Raw genomic sequence first — 10,350 nt, forward strand, 5'->3', positions numbered from 1 at the left:
ACAAAGTGTATGTGAACTGCTATATGGAAAGTTAATTTGCTCTGTAAACTTTCACCCAAATCACAATAAATAAATAAATAAATAAATAGGTTTTTAATAAAAAAAAAAAAAGAGAGAAAGAATGAGGACAATAGAGACATTTTCAGACTTACAAGGAATTTTTAAACAAACTATTAAGAAAGACACTTCAACCAAAAGAAAAATGAACTCAGAAAGGTATAGAGCATAAGAAAAATGGTAAGCACAAAGTTATATGTGTATATTCTGGTGTATAGTGGTTAAGGCATTTGGCTGCTAGCCAGAAGGTCAGCAGTTCACACCCACCAGCTGCTCCATTGAAGAAAGATGAGGCAGTCTGTTTCTATAAAGATTTACAGCCTTGGAAATGCAATGGGGGTCACTATGAGTCAGAACGGTCTTGATGGCAGTGAGTTTCGTTTTGAATCATGTGTATATACCAAAACCCAAACCACACCAACTGTTATCGAGTCAGTTCTGACTCATAGCAACCCCCATTGGGTTTCTAAGGCTGTAAATCTTTGTGGGAGTAGATTACCTCATCTTCTTCCCACAGAGCAGCTGGTGGGTTTTTGAACCACTATTCTGATTAGTAACCAAATGCCTTACCACTATGCCACCAAAGGTGGCATAATATATTTATATAATGCATGTATGTGTATTTGGAGTTTTCGGATATATATAGTCAAAATTAACTATAGTGCATAAAAAATTTTGAGAGTTTCAAAAGAGAACTAAACTATTCTGATAACAAAATGAAGGGCTGGTCAGTGGGTAGTTAAAACATTCTTGGAAAGGGGAGTAGAAATACTGAGAAACTTAAGTGTGTAAGGTTTTAGAAATTGTGGTTGTTATTATTTGCCATCGAATCAGACCCAACTCATATTGACCCCTCCTTGGGTTTCCAAGGGAGTCTCACTATGGAAGTAGATTGCCCAACCTTCCTTCTGAGGAGTGGCTGGTGGATTTGAACCACCAGCCTTCTGGTTAGCAATCAAGTGCCTTAGGCACTATGCTACCAGAGCTCCTTTAGAAATTGTAGACGGCTTCTAAAATAATAGACATATAATCTACACCTTCTTAACCAGTTGGAGGAGGGGAAGAGAAGATACAAAAATGTTATCAGTGCAACAGAAGACAGGTAGAAGGTTGGGGGAGGGGAGAGAAACAAAGCAAAACCATAAAGAAAAATATTTTTAATTTAGAGAGAAATCCAAATATCAGTTAAATATCCAAATATGAGTGAACAAAATAATGGATTAAATTTACTTGTAAAGTGAAAGAAATAGTGAGTTTGGATTTTTGAAAAATCCACAAGATACAACCTAAAAAATAAAACAAAATCACAAAAATGAAAAGTAGTGACTTAAAAAATGATACCAAAAAAAACCAAACTCACTGCCATTGAGTCAGATCCAGCTCATAGTAACCCCTCCCTGGGTTTACAAGGTGGTATCACTACGGAAGTAAGTGGCCCGATCTTCCTCCCGAGGAGTGGCTGGTTGAAAATACCACAAAAAAAGCTGGTGGAGCATTCTTAATATTCTAACTCATAGTGACCCTATAAGATAGAGTAGAACTGCTCCATAGGGTTTCCAAGACTGTATGAAGCAGACTGCCTCATCTTTCTCCTGCAGAGCAACTGATGGGTTCAAACCATTGACCTTTTGGTTAGCAGCCCAATGCTTTAACCACCATACCACCATAAGAGTTCCTTATTCTTAATATTAGACAGCATTCACTCTTCCCATTTTCAAGAGTAACTCTTTCTCTAAACTAGGTTATGTATTTGAGTTTTAAAACATGCATAGATTCTTATAACTACCACCCCAAATAAGATACAGAAGAATTTCAACGTCTAAAGAATTCCCTGGTGCTGACTCTTTGCGGTAAACCTCTTCCCCTGTCTCTAACCTCTGTCACCAACTGATCTATTCTCTGTTTTATTTTCAGAATACTATGTGAAATCAGACAGCATGAATCTATTGAGACAAGTATTGTTCTCATTAGCAAAATAGCCTAAATGCCCATCATCATGGGATTGTTTTAGTAAATTACAGCCCATCCACACTGTGTAACTCGGTACCACTTAGAATAAAACACACCTCCATGCACTGATGTGTTACAGTCTCCAAAACATACCATGAAAAACTCATGGTGCAGGAATAATACATAAGGTAAGATCCCAGTTTATACATTAGAAGCCAAAAATCAAACCCGTTGCTGTTGATTCCATTCTGTCTCATGGCAACTCCATGTGTTGCAGCATAGAACTGTCTGTGCTCCACAGGGTTTCAAGGCTGTGACTTTTGGGAAGCAGAGCTCCATACCTTTCTTGTGAGGTGCCTATGGGTGGATTTGAACTGCCAACATTTTAGGTGGTAGTGAAGCACTTAGTCATTTGCACCTCCCAGGGATTTGTGTGTGGGGGGGTGTATAAATAATATACAGATAAAAATATGGAATAGTGTATACCAAATGCTTACAAAGATGAATAACAGGGAAAAATGGTAGGGAAACGTTAAAAAATAAAAAGACTCTTAAAAATGCATGTTTTAAAAGAGAAGATCCATTTATGATAGCAAAAAGGAAACTGAAATATTTAATCATAACTTAACAATAAATACCCAAAATCTATGTGTGGAAAGCTGTAAAACACTCCTGAAAGATATAAATGAGACATGAACAGGTAGAAACATATGGAGAGGAAGAACCAACATCATAAAGATTTTAGTTCATTCTAAATTAATGTATAAATTTAATGCAGTCCCAATACAAAACACCCTCAGATATTTGTGGAGTATTTTCCAGGACTTAAACAAACTGATTATAAAGTTGTGAAGGACCAGCAAGAATTTGACCACTTATACACTGTAATTACTGATTTAGTTGTCTTTTTCCTGTGTCAGACCTTGATGGGCTTATTGTTTTGATATCCCTAGCATGGTACAACATGAGGTTGTCAAGGATTTTATTTTACTTGGATCTACAGTCAACACCTATGAAAGTGGCAGTCAAGAAATCAAATATCGTATTGCACGGGGCAAATCTGTGACAAAAGACCCTCACCGTGATGGACTGACACAGTAGCTGTAGCGATGGGCTCAAGCACAGCCAGGGTTGTGAGGATGGGGAGAGGCTAGGCAGGGGTTAGTAATGGACCCCACCTGGTTGCTTGACAGGGATTTAGCACCTTCAGAAGGTGTCTGCTTTTTCACTTTCTAAAGGATCTTGGTTTCACAATGACTTCTCCATATTTTCATCACAGCATAACAATGTCATATTAACAGATGAGCTCAAAGGTGTCACTCTTGGAGGATGTGCTCAGGGAAGCATCCCTTTTCCTTGTAGGTGCCTCACCTCTACCTTCTAATTAATAAATTATTGGAGAATTAAATGAAACCATAGATGGGAAATCATCTGGAACATGGTCCCAAATACTGAGTTTCTTGGTTATTTTTCTTTAATGTCCCTTTAGTATTCCTTTAATATTCTGGCATTTGTCTAGGCTTTCTTCTACTATTCTGTATCCCAGTGGTTTCCAAAATAGGACATCTTTTATCTATATTTATTCTAAACTTAAAGAAATTAAGGGGAGCTCTGGTAGCGTAGTCCCTAAGGCACTTGACTGTTAACCAGAAGGCTGGCGGTTCAAACCCACCAGCCACCCCTCGGAAGACAGGTTGGGCAGTAGTGATACTGCCTCGGAAACCCAAGAAGGGGTCGCTATGAGTCAGGTCTCACTCGACGGCACATAACAACAACAAAGAAATTAAGCTTTACCAATATTTGACATACAGATTTACATATGTACTTTATGGATACTCTTATAAATAAACCAGTTGCCAGTGAGTCAGTTGCAACTCATGGCAACCCCATGTGTGTCAGAGTAGAAACCCATGGGGCTTTTAATGTTTGATTTTTGGAAGTAGACTTTCTTCTGAAGGTGACTGGATGGACTCAAATCTCTGAACTTTCAGTAAACGTGTTAATCGTCTGTACCACCCAGAGATTCCACAGTTATAAATAGATAATACTCATGTATATGTAAATGATAGGCACGCACAGTTTTTTTTAATGTGCTATAAGTAAGTGATAAAACAAAAGAGTCAGTTCTCCTACCTCTGTAGCCACAGAAGCCTCTGAATGCAGACAGCTTTGCCGTTCTGCCCTACCTGCTTTTGATTTATGTAGTAAGTAGTTTCCCCCTGCTTTATCTTCCAGGACATAGCTTTATAAATCTTCTCGTGAAAAGAAACTTCCTCTTTTCATATTGAAGTCCTTTTTGTTTTAATCCTAAAAATACAACAAAATTAAGTAAGAATATAGAGTCTGGGTCCAGGTGGTAACCTGAGCTGGATGACATTGAGTTACTTACTTAACCTTTCTGTGCCTTAATTTCCTCATGTGTAAAATAGGAGTAATCAGAGTACCTGCCTCCTAGGGTTAATGTGACAATTAAAAAAGCTAACACCTATGATATTTGTTTTTAATTGTGATTTGGGTAAATGTTCACAGAGTAAATTCATTTTCCATGTAGCAGTTCATGCACATTTTGTTTCATGACAATTGACTGCCATTCCCCACAATGTAACAGCTCTCTTCCCACTTTCTCCCCATAGTTACCTCTTCCCTGTGTCCTTCCCTCCCAAGCACTGCTGCCCCCCACCCCAGCTGTCTCCCTGTGTAAACACTGTCCTTCTGTTTTCCCACGATTGATCTCTCCAGGGAGTGTATCTACCTGATGTAAATGTTCGCCCTGTATGCCTGTCTGTTGTTTGGCTGGAAGGTACCGGGGTGAGTTCAGTTGCAGACCTGAAAGGTAACTAGGGGCCATAGTCTCAAGGGTCTCACCAGGCTCTATCAGATCAGCAAACCTGGTCTTTTTTTTTTTTTTTTTCTTTATGAATTTGAGTTTTGTTCCACATTGTTCTCCCACTCTATCTAGGATCTCCTGTACCAATCCCCTTCCGAGCAGTTGACACTCGGGCACCATCTAGTTCTTCTGGTCTCATGGTCATATAGACTGAGGATCACATGGTCTACTAGTCCTTTGGACCAATTGTTTCTGTGTGTCCTTAGTTTTCTTCATTCTTCTTTGCTCTGGATGAGGAGAGACCCTTCATCACATCTAGATGGCTGCTTGCAAGTTTTAAGACCCCAGTCACTACTTAGGGAGAGATTTTTTAAAATATAAGAATACTCCCTAAATTTTTATTCTGCTGTGACTTGTTCTATGTCCTAATACAAACCTCCTAAGTTTTGTGTTATGAGGAAAGTTGGATGTTTATTGGGCTAAGAATAAAATCTTGATACTGGAATTGAAAGCTATATTCTCCAGGCAAAGGAAATAGACATTTATTGGATGTTATTACTGCTTTCTTAGCACTAATGACATTATGAAAGCTCTTTGAGTAATATAATTTGAACTATTTCTATATTTCAGGTCATGCAAGACAAGATCATCTGCCTTCCAAAAAGAGTGCAGCCTTCTCAGAACCATTCTTCTGTTTCAAATGTCTCTCAAGCAGTTGCCAGTACCACCCCACTGCCTCCACCTAAACCATCTGCTAGTAACCCTGCCACTGTGGAAATGAAAGGACTGAAGACAGATTTGGACCTTCAGCAATACAGTTTTATAAACCAGATGTGTTATGAGAGAGCCCTCCACTGGTATGCCAAATATTTCCCTTACCTTGTCCTCATCCATACCCTGGTCTTCATGCTGTGCAGTAACTTTTGGTTCAAATTTCCTGGATCCAGCTCCAAAATAGAACATTTCATCTCAATTCTGGGGAAGTGTTTTGACTCTCCCTGGACCACACGGGCCTTGTCTGAAGTGTCTGGGGAGGACTCAGAAGAGAAAGACAACAGGAAGAACAACATGAGCAGATCTAACACCATCCAGTCTGGCCCAGAAGGCAGCTTGGTCAACTCTCAGTCTTTAAAGTCAATACCTGAGAAGTTTGTGGTTGACAAATCCACTGCAGGGGCCTTGGATAAAAAGGAAGGTGAGCAAGCCAAGGCCTTATTTGAGAAGGTGAAGAAGTTCAGGCTGCATGTAGAAGAAGGTGATATCTTGTATGCCATGTATGTTCGCCAAACTGTACTTAAGGTTATAAAATTTTTGATCATCATTGCATATAACAGCGCTCTGGTTTCCAAAGTCCAGTTTACAGTGGACTGTAATGTTGACATCCAGGACATGACTGGATACAAAAACTTTTCTTGCAATCATACCATGGCACACCTGTTCTCTAAGCTTTCCTTTTGCTACCTGTGCTTTGTAAGTATCTATGGATTGACGTGCCTTTATACCTTATACTGGCTGTTCTACCGCTCTCTAAGGGAATATTCTTTTGAGTATGTCCGGCAGGAGACTGGAATTGATGATATTCCAGATGTGAAAAATGATTTTGCTTTTATGCTTCATATGATAGATCAGTATGACCCTCTGTATTCCAAGAGATTTGCAGTGTTCCTATCTGAAGTCAGTGAAAACAAATTAAAGCAGTTGAACTTAAATAATGAGTGGACTGCTGATAAACTAAGGCAGAAGCTACAGACAAATGCCCATAACCGACTAGAACTGCCTCTTATCATGCTGTCTGGCCTTCCAGACACTGTTTTTGAAATCACAGAGTTACAGTCTCTAAAACTTGAAATCATTAAGAATGTAATGATACCAGCCACAATTGCACAACTGGACAATCTCCAAGAGCTCTCCCTACACCAGTGCTCTGTCAAAATCCACAGTGCAGCTTTATCTTTCTTGAAGGAGAACCTCAAGGTCTTGAGTGTCAAGTTTGATGACATGAGGGAGCTGCCCCCCTGGATGTATGGGCTTCGGAATCTGGAAGAACTCTATCTAGTCGGTTCTCTAAGTCATGATATTTCAAAAAATGTCACCCTTGAGTCTCTGCGGGATCTCAAAAGCCTTAAAATTCTCTCCATCAAAAGCAATGTGTCCAAAATCCCTCAGGCAGTGGTTGATGTTTCCAGTCACCTCCAGAAGATGTGTATACATAACGATGGCACCAAGCTGGTGATGCTCAACAACTTGAAGAAGATGGTCAATCTGACAGAGCTAGAACTGGTCCACTGTGACCTGGAGCGAATTCCCCACGCTGTGTTCAGCCTGCTCAGCCTCCAGGAACTGGACCTGAAGGAAAACAATCTCAAGTCTATAGAAGAAATTGTTAGCTTTCAGCACTTGAGAAAATTGACAGTGCTAAAACTGTGGCATAACAGCATCACCTATATCCCAGAGCATATAAAGAAACTCACCAGCCTAGAGCGTCTATCCTTCAGTCACAATAAAATAGAGGTGCTGCCTTCCCACCTCTTCTTATGCAACAAAATCCGATACTTGGACTTATCCTACAATGATATTCGATTTATCCCACCTGAAATAGGAGTTCTACAAAGTTTACAGTATTTTTCCATCACTTGTAACAAAGTAGAGAGCCTTCCAGATGAACTGTACTTCTGTAAGAAACTGAAAACTCTAAAGATTGGGAAAAACAGCCTATCAGTTCTTTCACCGAAAATTGGAAATTTGCTATTTCTCTCCTACTTAGATGTTAAAGGCAATCACTTTGAAATCCTTCCTCCTGAACTGGGTGACTGTCGGGCTCTGAAGCGAGCTGGTTTGGTTGTTGAAGATGCTCTGTTTGAAACTCTGCCTTCAGACATCCGGGAGCAAATGAAAACAGAATAACTTATTTTTCTTTAAAGTTTGACTGAAACATGCTACTACCAAATACAGTATAAATAATTAGGTAGTCTTAATGCCTTTCCTATTTTGTTTTTCTTTTTCTTTTTAACACAAAACAAAATGTACACAAGATTGAGTAAGGAGTATGTATATTTTTAATAAAAATTTACTTGTATTTTTTTCAGTATTAATATTTTAAAGTTTTATTTGTCCCTGGAACCTAATATGTCGTTTTTTACTGGCAAAAACAGATGGCTTCCTCTGGTACTGTGTTTTGTTTTGTTGTTGTTTCAGTCCATTGTATGAAGGGAGGAAATTCTGAATTGCATGCTTTTTGGTGTTTTTTCAGTACATGAAGGTATTTTGTGAAGGTAGTTGTCCACTTGTTTACACCTATACAGCATCATATTTTTGTTTTCATTGTGTGTTGTATACCAAGGAATCTGTGCTAATTGTTTTAATACCAGCTGCCTTCTCCATTGACCAAGTCCTTCATTCTACACAGTAAACTTATGTGACATGTAAATTCACCTAAGTGCATTGTCACAGAGTATTGTTTTTCAGTTTTTCCCCACCTCCAACAGAACCTTAATAATTTTATTTCATAAACCTGACAGTTACACTTATCCTTAGGCAAGGAATTTGTGAGTAGGTGAAGACTGTAATCTTCAATGATGGCCATGCTTGAATTGATCATCTGTAACGTAACTGGTTTGCATTTTAACCAACATTTTAAATGTCATTTAAAAACTATACACAGAGGCTTCCCTCCCCTCTTTAATCTCAATACTGCTATGTAGCATTGGTGAGTAACCTTAGAGAAACTAGATTTATTTTAATATTCTAGTCAATAATTAAGTTTTAAAAAATCATAGAATTAGAAGCCTGTTTTTGAGTAATTTAATCATCTTTGATATCTTGATATGTGAGTGCATTGGTTGGAAAAAAAAAAATTCGCTACTAAAGCTTTGTTAAATAGCTGGTGCACTCCACTCAGACTCTCTCCCTTCCTCTGGGCAAGGTGGCAGTGGTAATCTATTCAAGTTCTGCCTGTTGCTTAAAATGATCTATTTATGTATTGATCAATTTCCCTGAAGCCTGGCTGTGCTGGGAATGCTAGTGATATAAGCTCTGGAACTCTATCTGCTGTCTTTGGCTTAAAGTAAGTATCTCATCTAAAACAGTTCTGTTATTTTATTTTTAAATATTTTTTTTAAGTGAATAAATTGTTAAGTGGTTGTCACTTAGGAATAATTTCTGCCTGATGGTCAACAGAGCTTTTATTCATCTTAGTATTTAAAATCCAGCATAGTGTGGGTCTTTGACAAATTTTTCACTGACTTTTTAGCTGTGTTGAACAAGAAAATTAAATACACTATTTATGACCTCAAGCCAAGACTAGTACTACTGATCATGAAGACTTTGTTTCTTGAATTGAATTCACATTGATCTTTTTCAAAGCCCTTGTCTGATCTAAGAAACTTTTGTGACTTAATGAATGAAAAGTAGGAATGAAATTTGGAGATTTCAAAATACTGTTTTTAAAAATTGCTCATGGTGAATTTGCTCAATGCTCAATTTGCCCAATTGATGATACCCAGAATGCAACTGTAGGAACAGTTCGGCAGACATCTGTACCTCAATCATGTTTGAAATTTTTTGATCCATCATGGCGTGAAGGAGTAGAGAAAGATATGATTGTCATGTGTTTCATAATCTAATCATATAGACCAAAGTGCTTCACAGTTTTGCTGTGTTAAAGATTTAGAATGGTGATTTTGCATAGCTGACTTATTTAGACCTTAAAATGAAATAGTAATATGTTTGAAATAGTAACATGGCCCTGTTTCTCATATGATAAAATATTCAATTCCAGAGTATTATTGCGATCCTGATTTTGAACAATATGTTGTATTTAGAAACATAGTTCTATCTGTTTGGGAAAAAAAAAAAAAAAAACCTTGGCAGATTGTCCATGGCTGCACATGGCAAAAATACCCTGTTGAAAGGTAAGCTGAGGCAGCTGCTGGTCGTACACTGGGTGCACTCTTTTTCTGGATAAAATGTATAGTTATTTTCTATATCACCCTTCAAAAGGGGTCTATTCAGGTTAAAAATCATATTTATGCTGAAGTCTTTATCTAAGTATTAATTGATAATCTCATATGGGCTCATAAGTGAAGTTACTAATGACTAGCTTTTATTGCTTGTAGCAATTTTCTCAAAATTCCAAAAGTATTTGACTTGTTTTCTTAAAAGACTTCACAGGCTGACCTCCAACCTCAGTTTGAAGTAAACCAGTATAGTTCTATGACTTTATGTGTTAACTAAAAATGAAAATTCATAAATGTTTCTATAAGATTTTATAAAAACTCAAAACTCTCAAACTTAATACTGTATCTAAATTTCCTGACTCTGGCCCTTTTTAATTTTGTAGTTTTTTGTTCAGCTCTTAGGTAAAAATCATTTGATTACTATTTAGCCTTTAAATGGAATACTCAGGTATATGAACTGCTGACTTTTACAACATACTTTAACTGATCAACTCAATGTATAGGGGTATTTACCTCATCACATTCCTTATTTTTCAAGTGCTCTTGCTTAAAAGGAACAAC

General features: G+C 37.8%; 1 protein-coding gene across 1 annotated transcript in view; it reads left to right on the forward strand.

Annotated features, from left to right (window-relative positions):
- LRRC8C (leucine rich repeat containing 8 VRAC subunit C) overlaps nt 1–7,738 on the forward strand; it is a 38,303-nt gene extending 30,565 nt beyond the window's left edge. The window contains exon 2 of the mRNA XM_007954932.2: nt 5,465–7,738. Coding sequence (XP_007953123.1) covers nt 5,465–7,738 — 2,274 coding nt within the window. The remainder of the gene's footprint in view (nt 1–5,464) is intronic.
- Nucleotides 7,739–10,350: the final 2,612 nt, after the last annotated feature.

Source organism: Orycteropus afer, unplaced genomic scaffold (assembly GCF_000298275.1).
Source record: "Orycteropus afer afer isolate SDZICR_OR568_19922 unplaced genomic scaffold, OryAfe1.0 scaffold00482, whole genome shotgun sequence".
In the NCBI taxonomy this organism is placed as follows: Eukaryota; Metazoa; Chordata; class Mammalia; order Tubulidentata; family Orycteropodidae; genus Orycteropus; species Orycteropus afer.